This window comes from Ornithodoros turicata, chromosome 7 (genome assembly GCF_037126465.1).
Source record: "Ornithodoros turicata isolate Travis chromosome 7, ASM3712646v1, whole genome shotgun sequence".
Classification (NCBI taxonomy): Eukaryota; Metazoa; Arthropoda; class Arachnida; order Ixodida; family Argasidae; genus Ornithodoros; species Ornithodoros turicata.
Genome location: NC_088207.1, coordinates 14,165,387 through 14,184,307, shown reverse-complemented (window position 1 = coordinate 14,184,307; position 18,921 = coordinate 14,165,387). Strand labels below are relative to the sequence as shown.

Genomic DNA, 18,921 nt, shown 5'->3' with positions numbered 1-18,921 from the left:
ACTTTCGACCACTTTCAGTTTGACGTGAATGATAACGAAATCAGAACCACCACTCTTGGAAGCCTCTGTATGTCAACCGGCCAGCAGAACCACGGCACAGTGTTAATTGGATCTGCTTGTTTAGTCGTCAGATCAGCTGTAGGTGAACTGAACGCATTTATATTTCAATTGCTTAAACTTTGAAATTGCCATGACCTGTCGTATATGTACATACCTCGATTTCTGTATCAAGCGTGTGGCGCCATACATGGCTTGGCATCCACAAGATACGCATGGCTGGTGAGTTGAGACTAGAGCACAGCATGGGCTCGGGCTTACCCAAAAGCCCGGTCCGTACCCAGCCCACAGGATGGGCAAGGCCAGGTAAAGCCTTCTTTTTACGGGCCTGGGCCAGGCTCAGTTTTGACTTTATGGTCCCGGGCTTGTGCATTGCCTGTTCAGGTTGTGAGTTAGCCACGGTCAACTTTACAGCCCACTACACTGGGCCGGGTCAGGTAGCACAGAAATTTCTTGGGCTCGGGCCAGGCCTGGGCCAAGGAACCTAGGAATTCGTTGGGCTTGGGCCGGGCAAAGTATGGAATGGTCAAATTGGGCCTGGGGAAGGGGGAGGGGGGGTAAATCAAAGGTAGGCCGGCCGCTGGGCAAAAGAATGTGGCCCATGCAGAGCTTTAGTTAAGACACTACCATCTCAACATTTGCTCTTTGTTCTCTGAGCCATTCGTTGAGGCCATCCACCCGTTTCACCAATATATTCCTTTTCGCAGGAGAGTTCTACAGAGTACACTACCCCGAGAAGTTTCAAATTCGATGTTTTTGATGTTTTATGATAGAACATGAACAATCTTGCAAAACGTTTTTTGGTGTTTTGTTCTGGGAAGGCACCACCAAGTGGATATCACATTAACTCGAGAATTCCGGATTCACGTCAAAGTGGTTGAGGGTGCGGCTGTTTTCGTATCTGTTCCGTCCTAGTGTCCCTTGTCGCTTCATCGTGGATATTCACCAACCAGCCCAGTTGTTATTACACTGTTAAGATATATCTGGGCGTAGCAGTTACATATACAGTTTATTCTCTACCACGATGGTGAAGAGTCGAGGTTCAATCATGCATAAACGACGCTGGCCAAAATATAACAAACAATGGTTTAAGAAGCATCTAAGACTAGTTTAAAACCAAGATAAGGCGGCTAGCAAAAGGGATTTGCCTCCAAGTACGATATCTAGATCAGTGTTTCCCAAACTTTTGGCGGTGACGGACCCCCGGAAGCGATGAGAACCAATTCACTGACCCCCCCCCCCCCACACACACTGTTACAGCCAGTGCATAACCAGCAACCTCGTCAGCTGCTGCGTGCTTTCGATACAGCTTCAGAAACGATTCCGCACTGGTTTCTCCTTCTTGTTTGTATGTGTATGACGCGGACAAACATGCATTGCAGGACTTTTCTATCAGAAAGTAGAAGCTAGCCGTTGAAGCATGCTTGTAGCAATTTTGGAAGTTCTGGGTGTTTGGAAATCGGGCAGCATGTACGAGCGCGTGTTTGTGGGGACGAAAATCCTCACTGAAATGTGAGAGACGGTTGCGGACCCCCACGGACACTCTCGCGGACCCCCAGGGGTCCGCGGACCACACTTTGGGAAACACTGATCTAGATTGAATCACACATTTGCCGCAAGTCATATTTCATAAGAACGGGTGACCAGTCGAATTTTCCCAGGAGAAAAAAATGATGATGAAGCGCTAAAAGGCCATGCAAGAATTATCGCTACAGCACGCAGACCGCTTCACTTCATCACGACACGTAACCCAAATCGAGGAGGCACTCACCGATAGCAGACGTCAGCCATGGGCTCATTTCCGCACGCCTCGGGGCAGTCCCTGCTGATGTGGCCCAGGTGCCCACAGTTGTAGCACTTGCGGTCATCCCGTTCACTGCTGGGGCAGTCACGTGAGATGTGGCCCAGCTTTCCACACAGGTAACACTGAGGAGACACAGCAGCACTCTTGTGGAGGAGAGGAATGCCCTTAAGAATCATGCACACCCTCTTCTTGCTAACCTCACCCATAAGCTACCTCTTCAAACAACAGGGTGGTTTAAGTTGAGGTACACTGATGACACTTCATGTACTATACGATAAGCATAGCTTGCGGCTTTGCGTCGCGAGATAAGCGCAGGAAAGGCAAGATTGGTTAAGTCTGTGGATTAATTTTTCCCAACCGAGGGTTCTGCACAGTGTGCCTAGATTCCGGTGCACACAAATCTACAGAAAAATTCGTGTGCCATCAATAAGTATGCTAACATGAATATATGCGGGTATAATTTTTTTTTTTTTTCAGTGGCACCCCATTCATGGTTAAGGGACGAGATAACTCATAGCTGCACGTCTAAAAGTTATCATCTATTCCAAGTTGAGCGCAGTTTCTTTAGCATGCAGACTTTTCTTATTCAAACGACTCAGGGAAAGGAGGTGCTGCCGCCAGGAGTTGAACATGGACCTTCTTGTCGTTAACATCTTTTTCTTTCTTTTTTTTTCCCCCACGATGAAGCAAAAGGCACTCCGTCAGTATTTTTTCTCTAAAGAAATCAGGACTAATTTGTAACAAAAATGTCGAATGTCTGCAGAACACCAAATATAAAAGATTCTAGCCAAACTGATCATGGTCGACGATAATCTGTGTCACGGGGAAACTACGATCACGACCATACCAGCAGTCGGTCTGCCAATTCTGCCAACTCAAAGGTTCTTTAACATATGACCAAAATGCCAGCACACAATGCCTCATGTCTAATATCCCTCATGAAGGATGATATGCCTTGGCAACTTGCACCATGCTGCCAAGTCGGCAGCATCCTTGGCAGGATTCAAACCCGCAACCTTGAGTCTGATCGGCGCACGCAGGAAAGCAGGATGAGCATGTAGTAGCTCATCTTTAACCAAAGGACCAAAAGCTACATTTCCTGTACTAGTCCTGGGGCCAGAACTTCAACTTGTCGATAATCCACAGCAAACGTTGAATGCATCACTGCACCAGTGGTTTGGCACAAGCTGCCACGCGAAGGCCAATTGTAATGCTCATTTGAAATCATGTTCTGCCATTTGGACATGGACACCCCACTAATGGACACACACCACAACGGATACCCCCTCCAACTAGAAGAGGAATGTCGAAACACCGTCCCCTCTTTATTTCTGCTAAGCGCCACCAGGGCGGCTCTCCTCCTGCTCTGCCGATCGAAGCGGCATTAAAATTAACTCTGCTTCGAGTAGTACATCAAGTGAGTCCTGACAATCGCCAACGTGTATTTGTAAACCTGTTCGTATGGCAGTATTACGTCACACTCCCTGTTCCGCAACCTACACCCAAGTGCTCAGGAACGCATCGAACAAAATCATAGCTGTTCTGTAAAGCCGCTTAAATAACGAGTTTGTTTGAAAGGCTAGGGAAGCATATAGACATTAAGCACGGTGTCTACCAAACTCCTGCCTTCATATTCCCCCGACTTTTCCAGGTTTTCAGTGACAGCAGCAAGCAAATTCCCTGACCCAAACAAACATTTGCTCGGCCTGTAGGATTAGTGACTGATGAGGTCTACTGAAGAAATGATAGCAAAACAAATGACAGAAACAAACATTATGAAGTCAGACACCTACACAAGCCAACTCAGGCAAACAAGCTCTGATAAGATTAGAAACCACAAATGGGTGTTTCCCACAACATTCTCAATGATATGATCTACAGATTGCATGCCACATTTTCCTAGTAGCCTATTCTGGTTCCTTGAGGTGAACTAACGATGTTGGTAGGTCAACTTATAGAGGCAACACAAAACACTGTTTACAACAAAAGTGGGTAGCAGAAAAAACAACTGAGATGGAACGTAAATCTCAGTCATGCTGTTTCTTTGTACAATGTCCTCTTTCTGCCTGGTAGGAGGCTTCTATAGTAGGCATTTCCTGGGCTTGTCATTTGTCTAGCACAAGCTTAAACAAATGTATATACAGCACACAGCAAAACTTTACTGGGTCATAGTCCACGTACGCGCGAATGTGTGCCATCATCTTCAGTCATGTCACAAATGCTTCTACGAAGCAGATAGACATGCATATGCAGAACAGTCCAAAACTGGGAAACTTTATTTTTCCGAGTAAGAGTGAAGAACATGGTGAAGTTTTTTTCAAATTTGAGACAGGTTGGGGATATTACTAATAATGCATACATTTTGAACAGGGATCCTGAGTATAACACAAAAGTATGGGAGTTGAATTGCAGTTTTAAAAAAGCCAAAATTGTCCCCCAGAATCAAATTTCGTTCTCCACTACATCACAAATAGAATGTTTTTGTAGGCTGCGTCTACTTTCTGCATTGCTGTGACTGTGCAGATTAAAGTAGCTTCTTTTTCTAGGACATTGTTGATCAGCAGGGTGGCACAGTGAAAGTGTGCTGTGCCACTAACCATAGATAATGCATCATAGGTGCAGGCAAGCTGGTGGATAAATTCCACGATAGGCAAGCCTGAGCGATGGGCAAGACACGTAAACAAACACAAACACTAAGGCTCGAAGCCTTTTTGAGCCTTCGTGTTTGTGTTTGTTTACGTGTCTTGCCCATCGCTCAGGCTTGCCTATCCTTGGAGATAAGCTCCATAGTTGAAGGAACCTGAGTTCGGGCAACACTAGGGTAGAATGACAGATGCACACCAGAGGTTCGTTGTTCAATTAATAAATTTCGCTGAGCTATTGGCAAAAGTGGCTCAAGATTATCTGGCAAATGAGTGGAACAGCGTCAGAAACATGCAGAGAAGATCACGGGATCTCCTAATGCCTGGAATGAAAAAAAAAACTGGTCCAAACAAATTGGCTAACGAACAGTGACAAAAAAATAAAGGCAAAGCACCGAAAATAATTACATTAGAATAACATCGAATATGTTTATGATTATACCCTGAAGTTTTAGGGTTAAACCCAATTTTTCCCCGAATTTGCACCCCGAATCGAGGTTCACAGGTTTAGGGTTAAACCCGATTTCTACCCGCAAAACCGCACCTAAGCTATGCACCTCACGGCAATGACATACTAATTTTTCACAAAATACACAGTTGACCTCAATGTCTGATACTCTGGATAGGCTGTACAACGAACGTTTGTTCGACAATAGAGCCCGATTTATCCCCAAATTCAGTCTGATGGTAATTTTTCCGCCCGAATTTGCATGAATTTTCGACATCAAGTGATTGACCTGAATTTTACCCCCCAAATTTGGAAAAAAATAAAACCCGAAAACTTCAGGGTCTATTTATGATGCATATTACATTTTTCACAACGCTAACTAGGCATCAAAGGGGTTACGAAACGATTGGGAGCGATGCGGAAACAATACGGGGAAGAGGCCTTCATCTCTGCTTCAAAAGAATGACAACAAAAGGAGCTGTTCCAAAAGCAACCATTTTTATTCCCACCTTGGATCTCAGTTTGTACGTACAAGCGACAGTCAAGTAACATGGCGTGCGAAGGAAAGATTTTTTTACCTACCCTTCCCACTTTTTCAGAGTTCATAGTACTTTTCGTTAGCTCGTGTCATCGAAAACCTAGATTTCGTTACTTTCTGGTGCTTTAGCTGCGTTCCGTCGGCTTAACAGCAAAGGACAGGAAGGGGCTGATGGCAGGGGTGGGTGGGCTCCTTCTACCTTTGCTATTTTGATGAGAGAACAAAAAGGGAAAATGGGTATGACAGCAGATGTAGCTACTCAAAAAAAAGGAAGAGAAGAAAGGCTCGCCACGAAGAACAAAATGAGCATGAGCTGAATGGAGACAGACAATAATGATGAAACAGGGTCTCAAAAAACAGAATGTACTGTTTTTGCACAAATTGTAGCACATTTCCCCATATTTTAAATAATATTTTAAGTGCACCAGAACACAATTACTCAAGAGATAAACTGATGTTCTGAGGCTGGAACAACATAGAAGGGACAGATACAAACAAAGCCTCACATTGCCTAAGAAATCAACGATGAAAGATGAAAGTCACTGAAAAGGTTAGCCAGCTGTAGGGATCGAACCCACATCTTCTGGATTGCCGGACCAGGGCTCTACCAATTGAGCTAAGCTAACACGCCTCTCCAGTGACTTTCGGGCTGGTTTGTCGTCCCTTCAGATGACGCACCCTGAAAGTCACTGGAGAGGCGTGTTAGCTTAGCTCAATTGGTAGAGCCCTGGTCCGGCAATCCAGAAGATGTGGGTTCGATCCCTACAGCTGGCTAACCTTTTCAGTGACTTTCGTCTTTCATCGACAATTACTCAGCTGCTCTGCGCCTTCTCAGCAGGAGCACCAGTCATCAGTATTACTTTACTGTTGGCTTTATTACGTAGAGCTTTATTTAATACTATGACTTTATTTACTACAGTCTGTAGACAGTCCAAACTCGTTATTATGACCACGGCCGTTCCCACAAATTTCGCTCATAAAGAGAATCGGCATATTAACAAACACCGCATGTTCAAGGTTGTACCATGACCTTGATGTAAGCTTCTAAACGCAGGAAATTACGTAAACTGGCACAGTGAAGAATTTTAAAGGAATGAGTAACACTTAAAGAGTTTGATAAGTACATTTTCTTAGTGTAATTCTCAATCTGACACACATTCGGCTCCTTCATTCCGGCAGTGAGCTCTGTTCGTTTGCACTGCTTCTCAGACATAGTCGATGAGTACAGCGGCTCACTGTGACCATATGACCAAGGACACTGCTCTTTTAAGCACATCACACAGGGGCATCATGAGTCATCCCCAAAGCTGGCACGCGCTTTGGCCGCAATACGTTGGAAGAACCAGCTATGAACAGTCACAGTAACGAGGATAAAGTACACGTGTTTGCCCCTGGTTCTATTGAAAATATCATTGTCATATCATTTCATATCATTGTACTGAAAATCATTGTTGTATTAACGAAACGTCATATTAACGAACAATATCCGGAGGCCATTGGCGGGGAATGGTTCCCAGAAAGAACGGTAACGGGGATGTTGTATTAACCATTGTCATATTAACGCTGGTCGACTGTATATATTGCTGGCGTCTTTTGAGTGGTTAAAGGTACAAACAGTACAGTTTGGATTATACTAACTGGATGACTAGGACAAATGATACAAACAAACAAAATGATGACAGGAAGATTTAATTATCGTCCTGAGATCCTACCTCAGGGGATGTATATTCGGGAATTACCATTACCATCTACTCACTGTTTGTCGGCTGGCCATGTGCATTACAAAGGATGTTTACTTTGCGTTTGATACAGAATATCAGGTGGACATTCTTTCAGGGTGTCTACTCAACTGTAGCCTTCAAATTCCCTGACTTTTCCAGGTTTTCACTGACTGTTTCAAGCGAATTCCCTGACTAAAACAAAAGGGAACTTGGTGCCTGCTGCAATGTTTTGATACCAGATCCCTCATAAAACGGATCACTTATTGAGAAATTAGTAAAAGTGCCCCACTTTTCCGCCTCCGAGCTTGTCCTATTGGAGAACTGCTACTTCTCCTCAGGTGTCTCGTGACGTAAACCCCCAATTATATAATATACGCTACTTCCCGCAACGCTTCTGCGGCGTGGCTTCTCAACCACTCATCAGTACTCGTGAATCACTGCGTACCGTGACAGCACTTGTCTGCGATTTTCCCTGACTTCAGCTGCCTACTTTGCAAATTCCCTGACAATCCCCAGACTTTTCCAGTCGCATGAAAATTCCCTGACAATTCCCTGTTTTCCAGGTTTTCCAGGTAGGTAGACACCCTGTTCTTTACAAGGGAGTATGCAGCAACTAGGAAGCTAGTTATACTACCTATTTATTTTCAATTAAAGGTTTTCAGGACACGCTAGACTGCACGAGCGGATGCAGAAAGTGTTTAAAGCCTGCTCCTTGCCTGAAAATCCCGACACCAAGATATTCGGAGCCAGATTGCTTACGCGATGAAAGGACAAACCCTATTCCGGTCAGTAACTTATCAGGGCTGCTAAGTGCTTTATCTAGTCAGCGGATAAGACCAGGAAAGGCTATGTCCTACTGGTACGTAAAGAACACATGGTTTCCTTGTCAGATGAAATTGACGGCAAAATCTGGCAGTGGATACCTTGGCAGTATGAGCTGCTTTCAGGATTTTTAGAAAATCGGCTGACTGACTCTGCGATTTCAAATTTCGTCAAGCGCCTGAAACCCTTGCTTAGAAGTCAGAACATTACGTAACAAGCTATTACAAATTTCAAGTATCTGAACACAATTTATTTTTACTGTCTGTTCAACAGTTGAAACACTAATTAAACAAGCTTCGCTTATTGCTTGTGCCAGTTATTGCTGTCGTGGGAGTTTCAATGAAAATTCAGAAAATGTATTATGTATTCGGCACGCACAATCGAGCTTGGTTATAGAAAGCTTTGGTGTAGCCATAAGTCCTACCTCACACCAACGCGCAAATTAATAATGAAAACTGCATTAAAAAGTGAGAAACCTCACACCAACATTCGCCGCAAAAGTGCCTGTTTGCTTATAGTAAATGAAAAACCTTTTTGTATGAATTTCACAATTTTTTTCACTACTGCAATGCACTACTCTCATACAACAATTTGGATCTAACTTGTTCTCTCCCAGGTACATAACATCACTGTGTTTTAAAGGGGCTATGATACTTTGCCCTATGCAATGTGGGGAAAATGTAAAAGACAGTCATGCGCATTGATGCGAGCCTGCATCAAGTTTTACAGCAAAAGGGGTAATACAGGTTGTGCCAAAATAAGGCGCGAGTCTATAATAAAAATATTGGGAATAGAGAACTCTCTGGGAGCTAAAGTACAAGTTTGAGGCTGTACTACGCGCTAAAATTTTATACAAAAATTTCAAGTTGATCGTGAAAACGATAAATTTAATGGCCATGCCTGTGCTCAATGGCCTAGACTGCCTGCTAAGCCTCATATTGTTGAATGCAGCAAGAAACAACAGTTTACAGCATACCGCTCTCATGTGAACGACGATATATTGGGCAAACGGGGCGATGCCTCAATACACGGCTGCTTGAGCATGGGGCAGCGGCGTCCAATTCAACTCCCTCAGGACACCTTGCCGTTCACTGTCGAACATGCAGGTGCAAGCCACTTTTTGGACACACAGAGGTAAAAGCTATGTTCAAACAAAAGATAGCAAGGGAGGTAGCTGAAGCATCTTAAATAATAAAGAACGGGGATATGTGTGTAAGCCAGCCCTCCATTGACCTGTCTTTGGAAGAGATAGCATCTCTGCATACGATGTAATCTTTGATGTGGAATAATATGCTCGGTACTTTGTCAGCCATGCGTGGCATGTGTGAAATTGTTAGATAGTGACGGGTTATTTTTAAGCATGTGTGTTAACGGGGGGGGGGGGGGGGGACAGTGTATCTTATTTGTGTTTCAAACCTGTTCATCGTAAATGCTTTATTTTCCTTGTCCGGCCCGAAATAAATACTGTGTCAATTGTGAGTAAGCAGCTGTGGTGTCAACTTCGTTCTTCCTTGTGTTGTTTCTTGCTGCATTCAACAATATGTCAACATACCAACTACCCCAACTTCGTACACTTGTGCTAAGCCTCACGTGTATTTGCGGGTTCACGCAGCATTTTGAGACCATTACAACACCGGGGACAGTGCGAAAGGGATACGTCACCTGCATGTTCGTTTATGAAGAATACGATCGCGGCAATGAAACGACAGAGTAGTTATAACTAGGGCCTGACTTTTTCGGGTTTTATTTTTGGCCAAATTCGGGGGGTAAATATCGGGTGATATTTTTCATTCGAAAATTCGGGTGTATTCGGGTTAAATCCCGTTACGGCATATTCTGTCGTCAGGAATTCGGGTGTATTCGGGTGATTTTTTTTTTGTTTAATAAAAATTTGTCTTAACATGGAACTAATGTTTAGCAATGTTATCAAAGTTTATTTTAATGCACGCTTATGAGTGTGCCACGCGACCCGGATGTTTTCGGGTAGATTCGGGTTAAATTTTACAGATTTCGTTCGGGGGGTAAATATCGGGCGGATACGGGTTTAACCCTAAAAAGTCAGGCCCTAGTTATAACACACGAACGTCTGTCAGAGCAGCTTGAGCAGCAGGATCAAAGATGTGAAGCACAGACGTATTGCAAATTCCACTGGCAGTTGTAATGCAGAAAATCTTACACTGGCTCGAGTGTGCATGTTACACTAATCGCATTCATTTTGACAATGGGCATCGCACATTCTGTTCACTCTTCATCTCTACACACAATCCACATCAGCACACTACACTGCGCTGTGTGAGAATGACCAGTGGAATTTGCTGTTAAGGTTAAAGAGAAGAAACATGTCCCACTTGTGGCTATGTAGAAGGCAAAACCATTTGGCTATGCAACATGCAATGCACTAGGACACAAAACAAAAATGAAACAGAGTAGGAACCAAAGCAAGCATAAGGTGACGAAAGGGTCAGGGTGGAGATCAAAGGGTCAGGACAGTTGGAAGATAAGTAGTAAGGATAACCTTTTTTTTTTTTTATGACAATCAAATTTTTCACGCAAAACGGAATATTTGTGTCTTTTTAAGCGAGCGCAACACCTTTTTCAAGGTTCTTGACATTGATTTTGAAGTGCACGGCATGTATCTTTGAGATGATTGAGATCTTTTCTTAATTAAAAAAACACACACACATTAGTCCAATGTCGAGTAGCTCACGTGTGCGGCTCGTGTAGTGTATTCCATGTTCAATGTAGTTCACGTTGCTAAAACAAAAGACATATTGAGCTTTGATTTAAAAAAAAACAATTAAAATGCAGAAATTTAATGCGCAAGAAGTATAGCTCGTAGCAGCATCACCGCCATCGACAGCGCACCTGGAATCGCGACGCGCGATATTAAACGGCAGCTCAGCTAGTTCGGCTCTGGCTACCAACTAGAACGGTTGTTTGTCGTTATTCCAGCTGAGCCAACAAGCTTCTCTATGCCACCAATGACTGCAATTGGAGTACAACAGTTTTATGTCTTCTTAAGATTCTTAACAGAGGCAGAGGTGACAGAGGTCTTTTGGTACTACTACTCAGAGTGAAATGATGAGTAAGACCTCTAGCAGAAACCCGTACATACAAGGAAAACATCTCGTTAATACCAAGCCTGCTGATATACGAGGGGCGTTCAATAAGTTCGAAGCCAAAACAGACTTAACAATTTTTGGAACATGGAGTACCTTTATTCATTTTTACCAGTCGCGATTAGCAGTACTGAACTGAACGTATCGCTTAGCAAGTTTTCTAGATTCCCGAAGAAAATGGGACGTTACCAGATTCCTGAAAATGATAAACTCCTTCCTTCAGCTCATCATTGTGGATGCCTCTTCAAGTGACCAAACAAGAAAAAGTCACCGGGTTCAAGACTCAGGTGTGCAACTAGAGAACATGGAACGTAATCTGGAACTTCAAAGATGCGTTCCCGAATAGTAGCAGCGAGATATATTCTCTCTCTGGTTTTTATTACGAAGTAGATTTCAAATCGAGAGAGCCTACACTATTTTATCAGTTACACAATGTTGCCCATCTTCTTTCAAAAAATGCAGATCCTCTATACACGATTCTCATGTGTTGTCCCTTCCCTAGCCAAAATTACCACTCCCTCCTCGGTACTGTTATTCGCCTCACAAGAAGCCATCTTGTAAGGTTCATTGTACTGTGACGCATCACTTCAACGAGATAAATCTGCCCTGCGACTCGTATTTGACGTAGAAGAATGATTTGTTAGTCAAGCTTCTAGACTGCAATACCAGACCGTACCAGATCACACCTAGGCTTTGGACTTCCATGAACGCCCCCTCGTACATTTAAAGCACCGACCTATAGAAAACTTATCAGCTCTGCTAATGGAGGGCGCGTTGACTTACCCTCCTCTCGTCCTGCTCGCATTCCCTGGAGATGTGTCCCTGCTTGTGGCAGATATAGCAGGTCTTGTCCTGCTCCTTGCACTCACGGGCAATGTGGCCCGTCTTGCCACAGTTGTAGCACGACACTGCAGGCCAAAAAATTGTGCATCGTGTCACAGTCACATCAGAGTCACGCTGTCCTGATACACAAAAATTTTTCTTCTCACCGCTTCCTTTGGACCACTACCTACTAGATTATAACGACCATGTCGTAATCGACGACCCCTGTGAGGAGCCCATCCGCACGATCCGCTACCCATCGGCCCGCGAGATCTACATCATGATTGGACAATGGAAATTTGAATTTTGAACACTCAGAAGCGGACGTACAATTACTGTAGCAGACGACAGCAACAGCTCCTATGAAAGCAGGTAGAATGATGATCATCACCAACTTCACAATGAAACATCTTCCGCGGGACATCCACCGCTTGTACAAAGATACTAAGGTAAGCTAAAAGTACAAAGTATTGCAGAAGTTGAAGCAATAACCGGACTGAAGAGTAACGCCACCTCTAGCTTCCAAATGCGGTGCTGGGAAGGGATGCTTGTGACATGGTCTTTATAATCTGGTAGGTTGTGCCTTGGACAGACTGCATGTTGTTCGCGTATTCTCAACAGCAGCTGCCAGTGATAGGAATTGAACTCATGCCCTTCTGATTGCTTGTCAGATGTGCTACCATTACACTATGCAGACACCGTGCTGTAGTAGACATACTGGTATGTACGCTGATGTGATGTCTGTAATGCCACGTATCTCAGTTTGTTCATCTGTTGTGCATGTGTGAGCGCTTGCAAGAAAAATGTGAGAGAGAATATGGCCAGAGTGAATGTGCAGCCGTCTCTCTCTGAACGTGGCCTTGATATGTTGACGAGAGTGTGACGTAATGATAGCACACCTGACCAGCCATCAGAGGTGTGGATGCGATTTCCATCAGTGGCACTCGCTCACTTTTCACCAACTGTCATCGCTGAGTTAATTGCTGGGGCGTTGGTGAGGTATTAACATTATGCTCGGTCAAACTGTTGTGTCAGTCTCTTCTCTTTCAGCCAACGTACGTTTCTTGTGGGCCAAAGTACGCTCCAAATGCCACCCACTAGCTCTCGGTATGTGGACATAAATCCATAATTGCAACGTCGATGCATCACTACGTAATTGAAGTAAAATAAAGAGCCTATTCAGTGGAATCGAATAATATCAATGATGGTAGTGCAAGGCTAAGTTAATTAAGTGCGTGATGGAAGAGCAGATTCTCCAATGACATCCAGATTGATTTCCTATTGTTCTCGGAGAAGCTGGCAAAGAGAGAAATACTGACTCGTTGCGTATTACTGCTCGACTTCCCCAAAAGCGAGCAAATTTTAAAATTGCCGAATCACTGGCTGTATGGCAGCCTATGCGCTGGGAACGATTATGCAGCATTCAGCAGAGCGTACTTGCGCATCAGAACATTCAAGGAGTGTATGCAAGCCTGAAGTTGTCAAGGTGATGATAAGGCGATGAGTTTTATTGCATGTAAGCAACTAAAGAGGCATAGGAAACTCAAAATATTTGACTCTTCTCCAAAACACCTTTCTGGCTATCCCGAGTCCATGCCAACATTATTTTGAACGTCACTGATTCAATGTTGCACTTTTGCTATTACGTCAATAGTTGCGTGCACGAATTTACGCAGCATGGGAATTACTGCGTGGAAAGTGAAGCCAGCACACTAGTAGACACGTCTATTTCAGGCATAGTGCCTACATGCAAAGCGACCGCATTTGCTTGATGCAAGCTGCAATATATGCAGAGAAGCCATCGATGACATTTTTGTGGTGCTGGAGTGAGCATTGTGCTGTGATGGACCATCAGGACCAACAACGATGATGATCATGCTGATGCACAAAGCTCGGTAATTAAAACCATCACTGGCTTCTCGCCGATATGGGCATTAGAAGACATAATAGAACGTGTCTCAATGTGTTTCCTCATCAAGGATGCCTAACTACCATCCCTGAGCGAAACGCATATTCCTGAACATGCAGTACCTGATAATAAATTACACTCCATGCGTAAGAGCAATACAAAAGAAATTTGAAGTATGTGTAAAGTGGACTCAATGCCCACAAAGTGCACAATTAAACAGAGTGCTGCAGAAGTTTAATTAGGCATGTATTCATCCGCCTTAGGGAAACATATGCCATTGCAAAGAACCAGTATATGCAATGCCAGTTTACCAGTGAATCAACACGGATAGACAACACCACAAAATTGCACAACATCAAGGGGCATCTCATAAACGTGTTATGACGACACAAGTGGCAGTGGGCACAAAAGAAATATTGCCTCCAAGGGTGGCGCTTCATGGCCAGGGCAACTTCAACACATCCCGACACTTTTGGGTACTGTGTGCAGGGAGAATGCATAAGCATGACTAATAGTGTAGCGCAACAGACGTTGCCATAGAAAAGCATGTATGCTCTAGGAATGAGCAGGGCTTCACACTTAAAACATTGTCGCATTGTACTATGTACGACGTAGATGCTCACCAAGCTGCAAAGTTGACCAGTTGCTATAACTGTAACTCACTTTCATCAGGTCCTTGCTGGCAGTCCTTGGCAATGTGGCCTGTGCCATTGCAACGGTAACACCTATCCTCTGCTTCCTTGCAGTCACGTGCAAAGTGCCCTATCCGGTTGCACTTGTAGCACTTGTCTGCGGAGGTAAAAAACGTTTCATCCTCGTCTCGCGTGGCATGCATCCCGGGACACTCACCTCTGATGGGTGCCCTGTAGTCGAGACGTCCACGAGGGGGTCCGCCCCTTCCGCGTGGCGCCCCTCTCCCTCCGTCTCCGGCCTGGAGGCAGTCTCGGGCAATGTGGCCCACCTTGTGGCACTTGTAGCACTCGCTCATCACTCCCTCCTCACCCTCTACTGCTGCCCCTCTCCTCCAGTCTACCCGCCCTGCAACGTGCAACGCTCTACGTCAATCCAGAGTGACAGCTGTCATACTCTTCCGCGGGCATACACTCCAGAGTACCTTTTCTTGCCCCGCCTGATATTTCATTATGAAGTACATATATGCAACTAACTTGTCTTTATGTATATGAAGTATATGTTATATATATGTTATGTATTATATGTTATATGTTATGTGTTATATGTTATGTATATAAGTATATAACTAGTATATGAAGGATGCTTGAGGTCTGTGTTAAAATTTAGTAGTTCATAGTATTCCGCGTTCTTCTTTATGCACAATACCTGTGTAAGTGCATACGTAGCGTACAAAACTGCGAAATCATTTGCTTTAGACAATGAAAAAACGGCCAGAAAGCAAGCAAGCTGGTGAAGATGATGCATAATGTAAAACTCCAGGGAACACGAAAGGATGTTGTGTCGGTCCTTTCGTGTTCCCTAGTCTCGGGGTTTTACATTATGCATTTGCCTTAGGTCTTCAAATTCCGGTGCTGCTTCATTGCCCAATCACATTTGTGTATTGAGGAAACCGGTAACAGAATGGTAACTGAGCCAGATCCAAACAAGGAAACCGGTGTGCAGAAATTACTCGCAGAATTGGCGAAACTTTGTGATCTCCTGATAAGCATGACTCAAAAAATACTGACTAAGCACAACGTTTCCGTGGGTTGTGGACCACTACGCACACATCTCTAGTGTCTTCTGGATAAACTTGCTTTACTGGATGTCACTCCTGCTTCTCATAAAAAGAAAGAAAACGGAATAGTTGTTTCTTTGAACACACGACCTCGTGACCCACTGACGTGGCAACAATCTGGTCCCAGATGTACGAATACCCCGTTATCCTGTTCCACATGTAATTGGAGCACATACTCACTCTGAGAAATTGCTTTTCAACAAATAATCGATTTTGTCAAAACAGAAAGGAAGATACCGCAACGAATTTTTTTTTTTCATGTCACCAGCTATTGCAATTTACCAGCCAGGTGTGAAGACGTCCTATTTCAAGCATATAATAATCCACACAAGAAGCACTAGTCTTAGCAATAGACAGAAAACATAATAAGATGAAACACACACGTATTTGTGCCGTACATCTGCCAAACATAGAAGAAAGTATGTTGCCCTCTCACATATATTAGTGATAACATCCGCACCACAGCTGTAAATGCCTCTATCTAACTGAGCGAATACGCCAAAATTGGATCACACACAAAACCTAATCCATTTTCACACGTTCCCATGAGATACACGTTCCAAATCTATTCCCCCAAGCACATTTTATCGCAGACGACACGTCGAAAAAGGGATGTAGTGCGCGCGCCAAAAAACGCAGCCATTTGCCGAAAATTTACGTTCCTCTTATTTACGCCTGCTGCACCAAAAACGCAGTCCAAGAAATCCCATCTACAGCTGCTTCACACACCGTTTGCGGTCACAATCCTTTGGCGGAAATGCACGCTCGACGTGTTGTCATCCCTACACCTTGCCGCTTTGTAAACAGGCTGCTGGGAGTTCAAGGTCAAGATCAATCTAGGTCAGGGAAGCACGGAAACACGCTAAACTAGCCTTGACATTAAACTTGACAACGGCTCTGCTGTACGCGGACTGTATTTAGGCCATCCTTTTCTGATCGTACACAACGACCCTGCTGGTTTCTGCCACACAGTGCTCAATATGGCCCGCTTTTTCTGTAGTTCATTCAATGCGGATGTGAGCCATTATTAACCGCACTTATACTATTACGCGCGGACTGCAGTAAAAGGGTTGTAAATATCCGTAAAATTTTTATTTTCCTCTTGACACTCGGCACCTGCGCTTTAATTATGCGGGCTATTAACGCGAGCAAAACAGTCATAAAAGCAGTACAAGGCTTACAAAGTCAAATGCTACGTGTACCCCTGACAACTGTTCCCGAGCTCCGTACACCGAGCGAATGAAAAGATCGACTGAATTTAATCGTAAACGTGCACGCTTCTTCTGTCAACAGCGACGGAGACGTATTTGATAACGGCTAATTATTAGGCCTACACTCCTTTTCCTAAACACAAGTGAAAAACCGTACAGCGATCTTGAGATCTCGTTTCAAGGTCCCCAAGGAAAAAAACAGAAATCGGTGCTCATTCCGATATTATCCCACTCGTCAGAAGTGATCTTACCTACTTGGCGAGCCCGATCGCTGGCAAATCGGCTGTGTTCAACAATATGGAATAAAGTATCAGGAGGCGGTCGTGATCAAGGTATTCGCGCGTCACACGTGGGATTTGCACACGGCCCGTTGGTTCCAAACGGCTGATGGAGATTTTCTGCTTATGGAAGTATGTGGTTTCAGAATCAGCATTGTCGAATCAGAGGCACGCCAGCTCGGCATTGACGCGCACAACAACTATACGTAAAGAAATCGTTTTCACGGCAATTTGTGCAGTACTTTTTTTTCAGACGATGTAATTAAGTTTCGTTTTTGGTCGTCCGACTGCACGACCGCAGCACATGTAAAACTACGATATTTCCAGCCGCAAGAGAGTGGGTTTCCGCGGTTTACATGTTTACGAAGAAGTGAGAAGCATGCAATGCGAAGCGTATGACATTGATAACAGAAAATGATTTTGCATTTTGTTTTGCGCCGTGTATATATATGTGTTGAAAACAAACCCCGAGACAGAGGAAACACACAGACAACCACAAGCAATTCAGAATTAGTTGTGATTATCTGTGTGTTTCTTCTGTCTTAGGGATAGTTTTCGTCATGTTCCACCAGTTATAGCCTGCACTTCGAGCATTGTGATTGTGACAACGTGAATGTATGATGTATGCTCACATCTCTCATTGTTTCAGCATAGCAGTGTTATTTTCGGTAGGTGTAAGGCTTGTCATGCTTGGTGCTCTCATGAATTTTGTTGTATATATAGTGCAGGGCCAACAAAAGCAATATAGTGTCCGTAAAGCGCGTAACAGGTAAGTGCTCTGGCCACCATGGTCTTCAAATCGAAGCCGCTGCCAAATCAATTTAAAGGCCAAGCCAATTCAATCCATCTGATTTCGAAACTTTTGGCGCCATCTGCCGTTTTTGAGGTTTTTGAGGTAGGCGACTAGAAACTAGTATTCGCACTAGAAAAGAGCCGTTCTTCAACTTTTCCCGTTCATTTTAGTCCATTGGTCACTCAATTTGATCTAAGCGCTACACGATTTAATCCAAACAACACGTGCAAATGTATTCCGTATGTATTCCGGCATGGAAATTTTCATGACTGAGACGTTCATGATTACGCAAACATATCACGAGTTTATGATTACCGATCCAACGGCCCCTGATTTTTGCAGTGTCATGTGGGGTTTTATGACCGCTTTTTGCCATTTTGACATTTCATGACAATTTTCGTGATGTGTGCCATGAAATGATTTTATGGGACTACCGCTGCAACAAGCAGTGCCATACAGTAGGAAGGGAGTTGCCTCAGGACAGAAGCCGCCGATATTTCGAACAGAGACTGTTCTTCCTGAGACTGTTCCCAGAAGAAGAACAGTCTCAGTTCGAAATATCGGCGGCTTCTGTCCTGAGGCAACTCCCTTCCTGGATTTCTACCCATCTAGTGCCATACAGTGTTCTGTACCTACCGACGGTATTATGGCACTCCATGACTATTTTCATGATGTGTGCCATGAGTCGATTTTATGGGACTACCGCTGCTTCAAACAGTGTCATACGGTGTTTTGTGACTGCCAACGGTCATTATGACATTCCATGACTGTTTTTAGTATACATGTGCCATGAATCGATTTGATATGGGACTACCGCTGCTTTGTCAAAAAGAGATTTATGACTATGGACAGTCATTATGACATTCCATGACTATTTTCATGATATGTGCCATGACTCAATTTTATGAGACTATACCGCTGCTTCAAACTGTCATACAACGTTTTATGACAGCCGACGGACATAACATTCCATGGCTATTTTCATGATATGTGCCGTGAGTCGATTT

General features: G+C 44.0%; 1 protein-coding gene across 6 annotated transcripts in view; it reads right to left on the bottom strand.

Moving 5' to 3' along the window:
- Nucleotides 1–17,227, bottom strand: part of LOC135400218 (CCHC-type zinc finger nucleic acid binding protein-like) — a 31,432-nt gene extending 14,205 nt beyond the window's left edge. For 2 of the 6 annotated variants that reach the window (XM_064631982.1, XM_064631987.1), the window contains exons 1-5: nt 17,095–17,227; nt 14,732–14,920; nt 14,546–14,671; nt 11,935–12,059; nt 1,829–2,004 (exon numbers count right to left, since the gene is read on the bottom strand). In XM_064631982.1, coding sequence (XP_064488052.1) covers nt 1,829–2,004; nt 11,935–12,059; nt 14,546–14,671; nt 14,732–14,870 — 566 coding nt within the window. In that variant the 5' untranslated portion in view covers nt 14,871–14,920; nt 17,095–17,227. Of the gene's footprint in view, nt 1–793; nt 1,027–1,828; nt 2,005–11,934; nt 12,060–14,545; nt 14,672–14,731; nt 14,921–16,361; nt 16,438–17,094 lie in introns of those variants that run through there. The other 4 variants (XM_064631986.1, XM_064631985.1, XM_064631983.1 and 1 more) reach the window with 4 other exon arrangements.
- Between the last annotated feature and the right edge of the window lie 1,694 nt (nt 17,228–18,921).